The 13,104-nt window shown below is 70.0% G+C and overlaps 3 protein-coding genes across 3 annotated transcripts; 2 read left to right on the top strand and 1 right to left on the bottom strand.

The window, feature by feature from the left end:
• The first annotated feature begins 4,413 nt into the window (after window positions 1–4,413).
• INO80B (INO80 complex subunit B) lies at window positions 4,414–6,107 on the top strand. Its single transcript, XM_065665332.1, has 5 exons — window positions 4,414–4,579; window positions 4,662–4,851; window positions 4,934–5,052; window positions 5,232–5,413; window positions 5,566–6,107. The coding sequence occupies exons 1-5, from the start codon at window positions 4,534–4,536 to the stop codon at window positions 6,031–6,033; spliced, it is 1,005 nt and encodes a 334-aa protein (XP_065521404.1). The 5' UTR covers window positions 4,414–4,533; the 3' UTR covers window positions 6,034–6,107.
• Window positions 6,108–6,886: 779 nt separating this feature from the next.
• Window positions 6,887–8,698, top strand: WBP1 (WW domain binding protein 1). Its single transcript, XM_065663249.1, has 4 exons — window positions 6,887–6,996; window positions 7,073–7,175; window positions 7,247–7,408; window positions 7,894–8,698. The coding sequence occupies exons 1-4, from the start codon at window positions 6,934–6,936 to the stop codon at window positions 8,454–8,456; spliced, it is 891 nt and encodes a 296-aa protein (XP_065519321.1). The 5' UTR covers window positions 6,887–6,933; the 3' UTR covers window positions 8,457–8,698.
• A 72-nt stretch (window positions 8,699–8,770) lies between these two features.
• MOGS (mannosyl-oligosaccharide glucosidase) lies at window positions 8,771–11,757 on the bottom strand. Its single transcript, XM_065663238.1, has 4 exons — window positions 11,559–11,757; window positions 11,271–11,491; window positions 10,629–10,822; window positions 8,771–10,556 (listed from the first exon to the last, which is right to left on the bottom strand). The coding sequence occupies exons 1-4, from the start codon at window positions 11,590–11,592 to the stop codon at window positions 8,849–8,851; spliced, it is 2,157 nt and encodes a 718-aa protein (XP_065519310.1). The 5' UTR covers window positions 11,593–11,757; the 3' UTR covers window positions 8,771–8,848.
• Between the last annotated feature and the right edge of the window lie 1,347 nt (window positions 11,758–13,104).

Raw genomic sequence — 13,104 nt, forward strand, 5'->3', positions numbered from 1 at the left:
TAATACCCCCAACAGCAATTTATGGGGGGGGGGAATCAGACACACCCCCCCCCCATCCATGGGATGTGCTATGGGGGGATTCTCCCCATAGACTGTGGGGAAAGACCCATTCAATGGGACCCCCCAGGACCCCCCTGGACCCCCGGACCCCGGGTTTCCCGGGGTCCGGGGTCCAGGGGGTCTGGTGGGGTCCCAAAAGTGGATGCGGGATAAAGGCTGGGGGGGGGGGGGAATGATCCAGAATTCCTACCTGGAGGCTCATGGCCATCTGCCGGATATAAAGCATGTTGAGGTCCTCTAGGATCTGCAGCTTCTCCCGCATCGGGATGCGTCGCCCCCTCCCCTCTCCCTCCATCGGATCCCCCCGTTTAGTTTTGGGGGGGCTGGATCCCACATTCACCCCCTAATTCCAAGGGATGATCCAGTGCTTGTTGGGAATGGGATCTGGGGGAACCCCCACCCCACAAGGAGCTATAGGGAGAAAAAGGCTCTTTTGTCACCTCTGGAATGGGGACAGCCCCCCCCTCTCCCCCCCCCCCCCCCCCCCCCCCCCCCCCAAAGCCGCCTCCAACCGGGAACAACCGGGAACAACCGGGCACTGTGCGGGAAAGGGCAGCGGGGGCGGGGGGGACGGGAATGGGGGGATAAGGGGGGGATGGAGGGGGATAAAGGGGGACGACGTTAAGGGGGGTGCTGGGAAGAGGGGACAAGGGGATGGAATGGGGGGGGGGGGATAAGGGGTGCTGGGGTCCGGGTGCAGTCAGGATGGGGGCAGGAATGGGGGTGCAGGGATAGGAGAAGGGATGCAGGGATGGAGCTCAGGGGGAGACGGACTGGATGGGTGCAGGGATGGGATAAGGGGTGCCCATTTAGGGGGATGGGGTGCAGAGGGGATAAGGGTGCTGGGGTCCGGGTGCAGGTCAGGATGGGGACAGGGATAGAAGATGGGGTTACAGGAGACAAAGGGGTGCAGGGACAGGAGAAGGGGTGCAGGGGTGGGATAAGGGGTGCCGGGGATGGGGACAGGAGTTGGGTGCAGGGACAGGAGAAGGGGTGCAGGGAATGGGATAAGGGTGCTGAGGTTGGGGTGCGGGGGACAAGGTTTGGGTTGCGGTGCAGGGAGGACATAATGGTGCTGGATCAGGGTGCAGGGTCAGGAGAAGGGGTGCAGGAGGTGGGGTGCAGGGGACGAGATGTGCAGGGATAGGAGTCTGGTGCAGGGTTTGGGGTGCAGGGATGGATAAGGGGTGCTGGGATGGGGTGCACGAGTTGAGGTGCAGGGGGCAGGATGGGGGCAGCACAGGAGTTCTGGGCTTCGGGTGCAGGGTGGGGATAAAGGGGCTGGGGTGGGGTTGCATGATCAGGACAGGGGGCAGGGGATGGGGACTGGGGTTGGGTGCAGGGTTTGGGGTGCAGGGGACTGGATGGGGTGCGGGGATGGATAAAGGGTGCTGACGTTGGGGTGCGGGGACAATATGGGGTGTGGGGGTAGGAGAAGGGTGCAGGGCAGTGGAAAAGGTTGAGGTGCAGGGAAGGGGTAAAGGGTGCTGGGATCATGGTGCAGGGTCAGGATAGGGTGCAGGGCTTTGGGTGCAAGGGGGGATAAGGGGTGCTGTGTTGGGGTGAAGGATCAGGATGGGTGCAGGGATGGGATTGGGTGCAGAAACTGGGGTGCAGGGGACAAGGCTTGGGGTGCAGGGAGGAGATGAGGGGTGCCGGGATCAAGGTGCAGGGTTCAGGGTCAGAATGGGGTGCTGAGCTGGGATCCATGGGGGATAAGGGGTGCTGGGGACAAGATGGGGCCCAGGGCCCACGGTCCAGGGGGTACAAGGGGTGCAGGAGTTGGGGTGCAGGGTTTGAGGCGCGTGTGATGGGTGCAGGGCCTGGGATCAGGTGCAAAAGGGGAACAAGGGGTGCAGAAGGTGGGGTGCAGGGGCTGGGAAACAGGATTAAGGCGTGGGGGAGATGGGGGGCAGAGTCAGGATGGGTGCCTGGGACAAGACAGGCTGCAGGGCACGGGACAGGGAGCAGGCTACAGGGGGAGAAGGGGCGCTGGGGTTGGGGTGCAGGGACCAGAGAGGGTGCAGGGTTTGGGGTGCGGGGGGGATAAGGGGTGCTGGGGCTGGAGAATGGGGACAGGGCAGGGTGCTGGGCGGGGTGCGGGGTTTGGGGTGCAGGAGATGAGGAGCAGGGGGCGGGACAAGGGGCGCGGGGCTGAGCAAGGTTCGGGGTGCGGGGGGGGGGGACGGGGCTGAATGAGGGGCGCAGGGACACGGGTGCAGCGATCGCGGGGCGGGTTCGGGCTCAGGACGGGCCGGGGTGGGGGGGGGGGCGGCCGGGACCGAGCCAGGGCCGGAGCACCGGGGGGCGCGTGGGGTCCAGGTCCCGGTCCCGACCCAAGTCCCGGTCCCGGTCCCGATCCGGGTCCTGTCGCCCCCCCCCCCCCCCCCCCCGCCGCCCCGGTGCGCGCAGCCCCCCCCCCGCTTTCGGTACCTTCCGCCGCTCGCGCTCCAGCTCCGCCGCGCGCACAGGAAGGCGGCGCGCGACCGCCCCCGGACCGCCCCCCCCCCCCCACCCCCCTTCCCTCCCGACACCGGCCCCGCCCGCGGCACCGGGACACGGAGAGCGCGGGACCCCCCCGGCAGCAGCGGGACCCACGAATGCACCGGGGGCGCCGTCACCTCCGCGCGCTGCTCGTACCGGGGGCACCGGGAGCCCGCAGAGAACAGCGGGACCCCCCCCCGATGCCCCCAGCCAACCCCCCAGTGTGCACCAGGACCCCCCCAAATGCGCTGTCGTCGTCGTCCCCTCCCCCGGTTGGACCGGGACCTCCGTCCCATGTGCAGCGGGTACCGGGTGAACCGGGACCCCCAAAGTGCGCCAGCCCCCCCCCCCCCCCAATCACCACCACGTGAAGCTGGTAGTGGGAGCACTGGAACCCCCCCAAGTGCACCAGGACCCCTCCATTGCATACCAGGACCCCCCAGTATGCACCAAGACTGCCCCAAAGGCACTGCCTGCCCCCGCCGCGTGGGCCGGGACCCCCCTTTCATGTGCGTCTGGTACCGGGTGAACCGGGACCCCCCCCGCGTACACCGGGACCCCATCACCACCATGTGCAGCTGGTACTGGGTGCACCGGACCCCCCTCGATGTGCACCAGGACCCCCCCAGATACACAGGGACCCCCCCGCTCCTCGTGCCGACCACGTGCCCGGTGCACGAGGGTCCGGCTCCCCGGGCACATCCCGGTCCTGGACCCTCCCCGCTCCCCCCCATCCCGGCCCCGGGTCCCCCCCGTGCCCCCCCTTCCCCCCCCCCCCCCCCCCGTGTCCCGTCCCCGCTCGCAGCCCTGGCTCGGTGCCGCTGCCGGGGGCGCAGGCGAGAACCGGGCGGTGCAGCGGGAAACACCGGCTGGGCCGGAGGCGGCCGGCGCGACGGGCGGGGCGAGCGCGGCCGGTGCCGGGGGCGACGGGACAGGAGCAGCCGCCGGCGCCGGGGCTGGTGTCGGGGCCGTGCCGGTAGCGGTGCCAGTACCGTACCTGCGTGGTGTCGGGCACTGTCAGCCCGGTGCGCTCGTTATGGCAGAGCATGGCGCCGGTACCGGGCGTCCCACCCGATGGCTCCTTGACTCTGAGACCGGAGTGAACCGGGACACATCGGGATGCACCGGGAGCATCGGGGCTGGCACCGGGTGGCGCAGGCAGGACAATGGCCTGAGTCAGTGCGGGAGCAGCTGCGGGGACACAAGGGGGGTTGTTGTGTGTCCGTGTGTTCTGTGTCCGTGTGTTCTGTGTCCATGTGTTCTGTGTCCATGTGTTGTTGTGTGTCTGTGTGTTCTGTGTCCATGTGTTGTTGTGTGTCTGTGTGTTCTGTGTCCGTGTGTTGTTGTGTGTCCATGTGTTCTGTGTCCGTGTGTTGTTGTGTGTCCATGTGTTGTTGTGTGTCCGTGTGTGGTGTGTCCGTGTGTTCTGTGTCCATGTGTGGTGTGTCCGTGTGTTGTTGTGTGTCCATGTGTTGTTGTGTGTCCGTGTGTGGTGTGTCCGTGTGTTGTTGTGTGTCCATGTGTTCTGTGTCCGTGTGTTCTGTGTCCGTGTGTTCTGTGTCCGTGTGTTGTTGTGTGTCCGTGTGTTGTTGTGTGTCCGTGTGTTGTGTGTGCTCACGCGTGTGCGTGCACACGGGACGGGACCCACACGTGTGTGTGTGTGTGAACCCGTGCGCAAGGAGCCGGCATTGAGCCGCTGCGGGGCTGTGCTCGTGCACGGTGCGTCCCGCCCGGGCGCGCGCACGGTGTGCACGGGCGGCGCGCGCTTGCACACGCACACGCGCGCGTCTCTACGGGAGCGCTGCCCGGGCCCTTTGTCCCTCGGATCCTGTTTCCGTCCGGGCAGAGCCTCCCCGGTGCTCACTTGCCCACTTCAAAGATGGCGGCTCCAGCGCATCCCCTACACTGCCCCTAGTCCATCTCCGGGCGGAAGCGGTCCGTCCCCAATCGGTTCCCCCAGCCGCGGGACAGCGGCAGCGGCAGCGGCGGATGAGCAAGGCCTGGCGGCGGGGCAGGATGGAGGCCGGCGGGCACGGTGAGGGCCGGGGGCCGCCGCGGGGGCCGCGGCCCAGCGATGGCGGCTCCCGAGGCGGAGCTGACGCCTGTGCCCCCCGCAGGCCCCGGGGCGGAGGCCGAGGCGGGCGGCGGGCACGGCTCCCATAGGAAGAAGCACAAGAAGCACAAGAAGAAGCACAAGAAGCGGCACCACCATGAGGCAGCGGGGCCGAGCCCCCCCGCGCCGCCCCCGCCCAAGCCGCAGCTCAAGCTCAAGATCAAGCTGGGGGGGCAGATCCTGGGCACCAAGAGGTGAGGGGGGGCCCGGCCGGGCCCTGCTCCTGCCCCGCAGCCCCCGCGGCCCGGCCCGGCCTCACCGAGTCCCGTCCCGCAGCGTCCCCACGTTCACGGTGGTGCCCGAGGCGCCGCGCTCGCCCTCGCCGCTGATGGTGGTGGATGAGGACGAGGAGCCCGCGGAGGGGGTGCCCATCGAGCAGTACCGGGCCTGGCTGGGTGAGCCCGGGGCAGCGGGGAGGGGACGGGGGGGGTTTGGCTGTGTTGGATAAGGGGAGGGTGCTGGGTGCCCCCCGCGCGGGTCCCGCTGCCCGTGGGGGGCTTTGGCAGCCGGGACGGGGTGACCCCCCCCCCCCCCCGGTGACGCCCCCTCCCCGGTGACCCCCGTCCCGGCGCAGATGAGGACAGCAACCTGGAGCCCTCGCCCCTGCCGGAGCTGGACCCCGAGAGCTGCTTCCCCGCGCGCGAGGAGGAGGAGGAGGAGGAAGAGCGCTGGCTCGATGCCCTGGAGAAGGGCGAGCTGGACGACAACGGGGAGCTCAAGAAGGAGGTGGACGAGTCCCTGCTGACGGCTCGGCAGGTACCGAGGGGGCACCGAGGGGCTCAGTGTGGCCGTGGGGCTGTGGCACCAGCGCCGGGCCGGTCACTGGGGTGAGATGTGGAGCCTCAGAAGGGGTGCGGGGCCGGGCTGGGGCCGTGGCCTGGCGGTGACGGTGCCCCCCTGCCCCACAGAAAGCGCTCCTGCACAAGCAGCAGAGCCAGCCGCTGCTGGAGCTGCCCATGGGCTACAAGGCGAAGGAGCTGACGGAGGAGATGCTGGTGAAGCGGGAGGAGCGGGCGCGCAAGCGGCGCCTGCAGGCGGCCAAGAAGGCGGAGGAGAACAAGAACCAGACCATCGAGCGCCTCACCAAGACCAGCAAGGCCAAGGTGAAGACGCTGCGGGAGCGCCGGGCCCGGCCGGCGCCGTGCCCCGTCGTGCACTACCGCAACGCCGCCGACCGCATCACCGTGTCCTTCCCGGCGGGGATGGCGCTGCCGCTGCTGCCGGCGCCGGCGCCGGCTGTGCCGCCGGTTCCGGTGCTGTGCAGCGTTGCCGGCTGCGGCAATGTGAAGCGGTACTCGTGCTCGCGCTCCGGGCGGCCGCTCTGCAGCCTCGCCTGCTACCGCCGCAACCTCCAGCTCATGGATGCTGCGGCTTAGCCCGGTGCTGGCGGGAATGGGCGCACCGGCGCCTCCGCCATGGACATGGGGGGCAATGGGGTTGGGGGGGGGGGGTCCCGCAGATCTCATTAAAGGTCGTTGGTAAAGGAGCCGTGTGTGGGTCCCCCGGGCTGGGGGCATGGATGGATCCCCCTCCTCACCGGGGGCGCTCTGGGCTTTCCCCCATATCCTTACCGGGGCTCCCGGCCCCCCGCCAGCCGGAGCGCAGTGGTACCGCCCGGCCCCCCCGCCGAGAGCACAATGGGGCAGCCCGGCCCCCCCTCTGCCCCCACCCCGGGAGCGCTATGGTACAGCCCTTGTGGGCGGGGCACCGGCAGGCGCCCTGCGGTACCTCCCATTGGCTGGGGTTACCCCAGGCAGAGAACGACGGTGCTGATTGGTTGGACGCTGCGCCAATCGCTAGCTTGCGTCGCGCATTGGTAGGGCTCTCCCGAAGGACCCCCCCAGAAGGCGGGCCCGTCGGTGAGCGGCAGGGCTGCGCTCCTATTGGCCTGCCCCGCTGTCAGTCACGGCCGAGGGGCGGGGCTCCGCTCGCCGTTGGTGGAAGCGGCCGCCAATCCGGTCGGGGGGCGGGGCTCTGTCCCTTTGTCTCTGTTGTTGGGCGTGACTGTGGGGCAGAGGGCTCGCGATTGGCGGCGGCAGGGCGGCGGCGACGGCGCCGATTGGCTGTTGCCAGCGAGGAGACGTCCGATTGGTCAGGGTGAGGCGGCTGCGGGCGGGTGCTCGGGCCCGGGCGCGATGGCGGCGGCGGCGGAGGCTGCGGCCCGGGCGGCGGCGGCGGCGGCGGGCGCGATGGCGGCGGCGGCGGGGGGCGGGCGGCGGCGGCGGCGGCGGGCGGCGGGGGCCGGGGCCGGGCCCGGGGGCGGGCTGTAGAGCAGCATGGAGCGGCCCGGCGGCGGCGCGGGGGGCTGGGCCGCGCTGCTGGGCCGGCAGCACCCGCAGGTACCGGGGGGCGCGGCGGGGGCCGGGGCCGGGGCCGGGGCCGGGGCCCGCCGTGACCGCGCCTCTGTGCCCGCAGGCGCGGGAGCACTGCCCGGGCGCCAACAACCAGGCCTACGTGTGCGAGAGCGGGCACTGCTGCGGGGAGAGCGGCTGCTGCACCTACTACTACGAGCTGTGGTGTGAGTGGGGGCCCGGAGCGGGGCCGGGGGACCCCGGGGCCGGGCTGACCCCGCTCCGCCCCGCCCCGCAGGGTTCTGGTTGCTCTGGACCCTCCTGATCCTGCTGAGCTGCTGCTGCGCCTACCGGCACCGCCGCGCCAAGCTGCGCCTGCAGCAGCAGCAGCGGCAGCGCGAGATCAACCTCATCGCCTACCGCGGCGCCTGCAGCTACCCCGCCTCCATGGCGGACCTCAGTGAGTGACGGGCACCGGCCCCGCGGCCCCCCCACGCCCTTCTCAGACCCCTCCATCCCCTCTGCTCCCTTGTGCCCCCCCCCCAGCCCCCTGTATCCCGTCCCGCTTCATCCCCCAGCCCCCCCCTTCAACCCTTCCGCATCCCCTCTGTGCCCCCCACATCCACCCCGGCTTCCCCCTGCACCCCCCCCACTCCCCTTGTCCTTCCCTACCCCCCCACGTCCCTCCTGCATCCCCTCAGTGCTCCACATTCTCCTCTCCCCCCCCCCATATTGTTCCCATTTCCCCCCAGCCCCCTGCATCCCACTCCACATCCTCCCTCCTTCCCCTCTTGCATCCTTCCCATGCATCCCCCCTGTGTCCCCCACCTCTGCCCCAGGGCCCCATTCCAGTTCCATCCCCTCCCAGGACTGGTCCCAGCAGCACCTACACCACAGGGGGGGGCCCTGCCCTAACAGGAGCCCCCCCCCCCTTCCCTCACGCAGGGCTCTTGGCCTCCTTCAAGCTGCCGGCCTACGAGGAGGTCGCGCACGGCCCCAGGTCCCCGCCGCCACCGTACAGCCCGGTGCTGGCGCCGCGCAGCAGCAGCCTCAGCTCCGAGCGCTGCAGCAGCTGCTCCTGCGGCTCGAGCTGCGCCACGTCCCCCAGCAGCACGTCCCTGTCGGCGCCGGGCACGGACGCCACCAGCACCCCCAGCGATGACGCTGGCACCAGCAGCACCGGCACCACGGGCAGCTGGGAGCTGCCGCGGCTCCATGGCCTCTTCTCCTCCACCACGGACTTGTGCGAGGTGGATGCGCAGCCCTGCTCCGACATCGAGGAGGGTGAGGAGGAGGAAGGTGCTGCGCTGCGAGACGAGGGCACCAGCACCACCAGCACTGGGGCGCACTTCCGGCACCGGCGCCTGACCGGGGACTCCGGCATTGAGGTGGGACGGTGCCAGGAGGAGGAGGAAGAGGGTGAAGGCTCCCGTCTGCTGGGCAAGGCCGGCCCCACCCCGCCGCCCCCCTGCAGCGATGGGCCCAGCTCCCCAGTGCTGCCCGTCTGAGCCCGCCCTGGTGCTGCCCCACAGCTCCTGGTGCTGCCCCACGGCTCGGCTGCTGCCCCATGGCTCCCTCCGGCATGGGGCAGCGCTCCCGGGGTCTGGACTCTCCTATGGAGCCCCCGGGGGGGCCCCCTCACCCCATCAACCCCCTCCAGCACCCACTGAGCCCAAACTGCTGCCCGTGGCCCGGGGGGGGGCTGGTCACGTCCGTAGCATTGTGTCGCCATTAAAGAGGTGTGGCAGCACCGCGGCTGTACCGGGAGCACTGGGGAGGCACCACCGGCCGGCTGTGACCCCCAGGAGAGGCGCAGACAGGCCATGGGGGGTGGAGGTTTATTGTGGGGGACGCGGCCGCCCCCCAGCACCTGAGACAAGGCAGAGCCGTGCCAGCTGCACTAATAGTCCTCGGCCATGGCCAGCACAACCAGCGCGGTCCAGCCAGCGAAGGGCCGGCAGCCCTGCCCGTGCCCGGAGCTGTCACTGTAGTGCTCCCACAGGAAGCCGCTCTCCGCGTGCTGCCGGTACACGTTGGTGATGAGGTTGTGGCGCAGCTCCCGGTACAGCTCCGCCGCGCGCTCCCGCTGCGGCCCCTCGGTGCTGGCGTAGCCGTGCAGCGCCCGCAGCGCCAGGTAGTTGATGTTGAGCCAGACGGAGCCGCGCCAGTACGGGGGGTCGTGCTCCGTGTTGCGCCGCAGGTAGAAGGCGCTGTCCCGCGCCAGCGAGCGCAGCCCAAAGGGCGACCAGAGCTGCCTCTCGCTGCGCATGGCGGCCAGCACCGCGGGCAGGCGCGGCGAGTCCGGCCGCAGCAGCTGCAGCAGCACCGGGAACAGGCTCACGTAGCCCAGGGCGTCCACGAACCGCAGCTGCGGCGCCTCCCGCACCTCCCGCACGAGCCGCGGCGCCGCCGGGGGCTGCCCCGGGGCTGCGGGCGCCAGGGGCTGCCAGCGCAGGGCCACGGCCGCGCTGTGGTTGCCGTAGTCGGCGAAGGCGCCGAGCTCGGGCGCCCAGTGCAGCCGCTCCAGGAGCTCGTTGTCACTGAGCGCCCGCGCCGTGGCTCGGAACGGCTCCGCCGGCTCGCCCAGGCGCTCGGCCAGCGCCGCCAGCACGCGGGCGCCCAGCGCCATCCAGCAGCGCAGGTCCAGGTGCCGCTCGTGCGGGGACGGGTGCGAGGCGCGGGGGTAATCATCCAGCCCCGACGCCAGCGTCTTGGGGTTGAGGAAGCGCTCGTGCTCGGTGTCGCGCCCACGCCAGCGGAAGCTCAGCGGCTCCAGCCCGGCCTGCGTGCGGTTCAGCCACTCGTACCAGGCGCGCAGGCGCGGGAAGAGGCGCTGCAGGAAAGGCCGCGGCGCCGCCGGCAGCAGCCGCTCCAGCGCCAGCAGCAGCGTCGGGGGGTTTGCGGTCTCGCTGCGCTGCAGCACGAACTCGGGGGGCACCTTGGCCCGCGCCTCCTCCCCCAGGATCTGCTCCCGCGGGATCCAGCCCTCGGCGTTCATCAGGTCCAGCCAATGCGCCAGCACCTCGCGGCTCAGCGCCGGGTCCCAGCGCGCCACCAGCAGCTGGTGGAAGCCCTCATCCCACAGGAAGCCGCGGGGGAAGAAGGAGCGCGAGGGGACAGCGGTGAAGAGCGCGGCCTCGGCGCCGGGCACCGCGCGCTCCCCGGGCGCCGCCTGCACCAGCGAGTGCCCGTGGAAGTAGCCAATGCCGCCCAGCACCTCGCTGAGCGCCGCCTGCGCAAAGCGCTGCTGCGGCGCCGTGAAGCCCTTCCCCGCCAGCCCGAAGGTGGCCTCGAAGCGCTGCTGGAACGCGGCCTCGTGCCGGGCCAGCGCCGCCGAGAAAGTGGCTCCTGCCAGAGGCGCCGGCGCCGGGGCCGCGCTGCCCGACTCGAACGTCAGCTCCACGGCGGCCGGCGGCTCCAGCGTCACCTGGTGCAGCAGCACCTGCCCGCGGGGGGGGTCCCCGGGGAGGCCCCCGGATGGGGACAGGGCAAAGAACCGGCGCCGCGGCCGCCCCGGGGCCGAGAACACGGAGCGGGGGCTGAGGCTGCTCCGCACCAGCTCCGTCAGACGGTGCAGCCCTGGGCTCGGCGCCTCAAGCCAGTTGTAACTGGGGATGGGAAGAGGCCGTCAGGGATGGAGACACAAGGAGGGGGCACGGGGGCACGCGGCGGTGCCGTACCTGGCGTGTTTGGGGTCCTCCGAGCCCGGCATCGTGGGGCGCAGGAAGCGGAGGGTGAAGTGTCCCAGCTCCTCTGTTGTCCCTTTGACCGCAGCCAAACGTGTCCCATTCTCCAGCTGCGGCTCCAGCGTGCCCTGCCCGTCCGTGGCCACGTAGAAGAACAGGGAGAGGAGGGGAGGGGGGGTGGTTGTGTTCTGTGGAGGGAGATGGGAATTGGGTTGGGAAGGAGCCTGGAAGCGCCGCAGGGACCCCTTCCACTGGAGCAGCTTGCTCCAAGCCCCTGTGTCCAGCCTGGCCTTGAGCACTGCCAGGGATGGGGCAGCCACAGCTTCTCTGGGCACCCTGTGCCAGTGCCTCAGCACCCTCACAGGGAAGAGCTTCTGCCTAAGAGCTCAGCTCAGTCTCCCCTCGGGCAGGTTCAAGCCATTCCCCTTGGCCTGGCCCTACAGGCCCTTGTCCCAAGCCCCTCTCCAGGTTCCCTGCAGCCCCTTTAGGTACTGGAGCTGCTCTCAGGTCTCCCCTTCAGGAGCCTTCTCCAGGCTCCCCCCCAGCTCTCCCAGCCTGGCTCACGGCAGCGCTGCTCCAGCCCCGGCAGCAGCTCCGGGGCCCTCTCCCGCCGCTGTCCCCGTCCCCCCCGCTCACCTCCGCCCGCGCCGTCACCCTCCAGCTCCAGTCCCCTCCGTGCTCCCCTCCGGGTCTCTTCACGAACTCGGTTCTCAGCGCCGCCGCCCCGTCCCTGATCTCCTGCACGCCGAAGTTCTCCCCGTCGTGCATCACCCACCCGTACCGCGAGAGCCCGTCGCTCTCCTCGCACGTGTGCCGCACGCCGCCGCCGCCCTCCTGCTGCTGCAGCCACATCAGCCCTGCGGGCAGCGCCGGTCAGGAGCCGTCACCGCGCCGGGCTCGGCCCGCCCGCCGCCGTCCCATTACCGGTAACGAGCGCCCTGGGGCTGCGCGTCTTCATGCCGAAGTACACGTTGGGCCTGTAGCTGCCCCAGAAGAGCCGCGGCGAGGCCAGGGCCCCGGTGGAACCGGGCGGCAGCGCGGGGGGCGCCGGGTGCGGGCTGACGAGGCGCGCGGCCGCGCTCCACCGGCCCCACTCGGCCGCCGCGCACAGCGCGACCGCGGCTGCGAGCGCCGCGGCGGCCACGGCGAGCGCGGAGCGGGCGCGGCCCCGGCCCCGGCCCCGGCCCCGCCGCTGCTCTCGGGGCTCCCGCTCCCGCCGCGGGCCCCGCTCCCGAGCCCCGTCCCCGCCGCGCCGCCGCCGCTCCCCCGCCATGCTGCGGTCGCGCCGGCAGCGTCATCGGGGAGCGACGGGGGCCGCAGTGGCGCCGCCTCGTGGGCAGGAGGATCAGCAGCGGGGTAAGGCATCCCGGCGCCCCCCCCACCCCGCGCACCCCGGGCGCGGAGCCGCTTTGTTGTGACCCCCACCTGCCCCACGGCTGGGGGAGCTCTCGGGCACCAGGTTTGGGGTCACAGGCTCCGGACCTACCCAGGCTCTGGAGGGGGCCGAGCTTCCCAATGGCTTCCTTACCTCGGTCTTCACTGGCAAAGGCTCCGACCGCACCACCCGGGTCTTGGAGGGCAGGCGCAGGGGCTGTGAGAATGGAGACCTTGGGCCCACTGCGGGAGAGGATCTGGTGCGAGACCATCTTCAAAACCTGAGCGCAGTCAGGCGGAGTTCCGACGACTGGAGAAAGGGAAATGTAACCCCCATTTTCAAGAGGGGGAAAATGGAAGAGCCGGGGAATTACAGACCAGTCAGTCTCACCTCTGTGCCTGGTAAAATCTTGGAGCACATTCTCCTGGAAGGCATGCTAAGGCACATGAAGAACAACAAGGTGCTTGGTGACAGCCAGCATGGCTTCACTAAGGGGGAATCCTGCCTGACCAATTTGGTGGCCTTCTATGATGGGGCTACAGAACTGATGGACAAGGGTAAAGCAGTTGACGTCATCTACCTGGACTTGTGCAAAGCGTTTGACACTGTCCCACACGACATCCTTCTCTCTAAATTGGAGAGATATCAATTTGATGGACGGACCACTCAGTGGATAAAGAACTGGCTGGATGGCCGCACACAAAGAGTTGTGGTCAGTGGCGCGATGTCCGGCTGGAGACCGGTAACGAGTGGTGTCCCTCAGGGATCGGTGTTGGGACCGGTCTTGTTCAACATCTTCATCGCTGACATGGACAGTGGGATTGAGTGCGCCCTCAGCAAGTTTGCCGATGACACCAAGCTGTGTGGTCCGGTTGATATGCTGGAGGGAAGGGATGCCATCCAGAGGGACCTTGACACGCTTGTGAGGTGGGCTGATGCCAACCTTATGAAGTTCAACCACGACAAGTGCAAGGTCCTACACCTGGGTTGGAGCAATCCCAGGCACAGCTACAGGTTGGGCAAGGAAGAGATTCAGAGCAGCCCTGCGGAGAAGGACTTGGGGGTGCTGGTCGATGAGAAAATGAACATGAGCCG

The sequence above is a fragment of the Lathamus discolor genome, chromosome 1 (genome assembly GCF_037157495.1).
Source record: "Lathamus discolor isolate bLatDis1 chromosome 1, bLatDis1.hap1, whole genome shotgun sequence".
In the NCBI taxonomy this organism is placed as follows: Eukaryota; Metazoa; Chordata; class Aves; order Psittaciformes; family Psittacidae; genus Lathamus; species Lathamus discolor.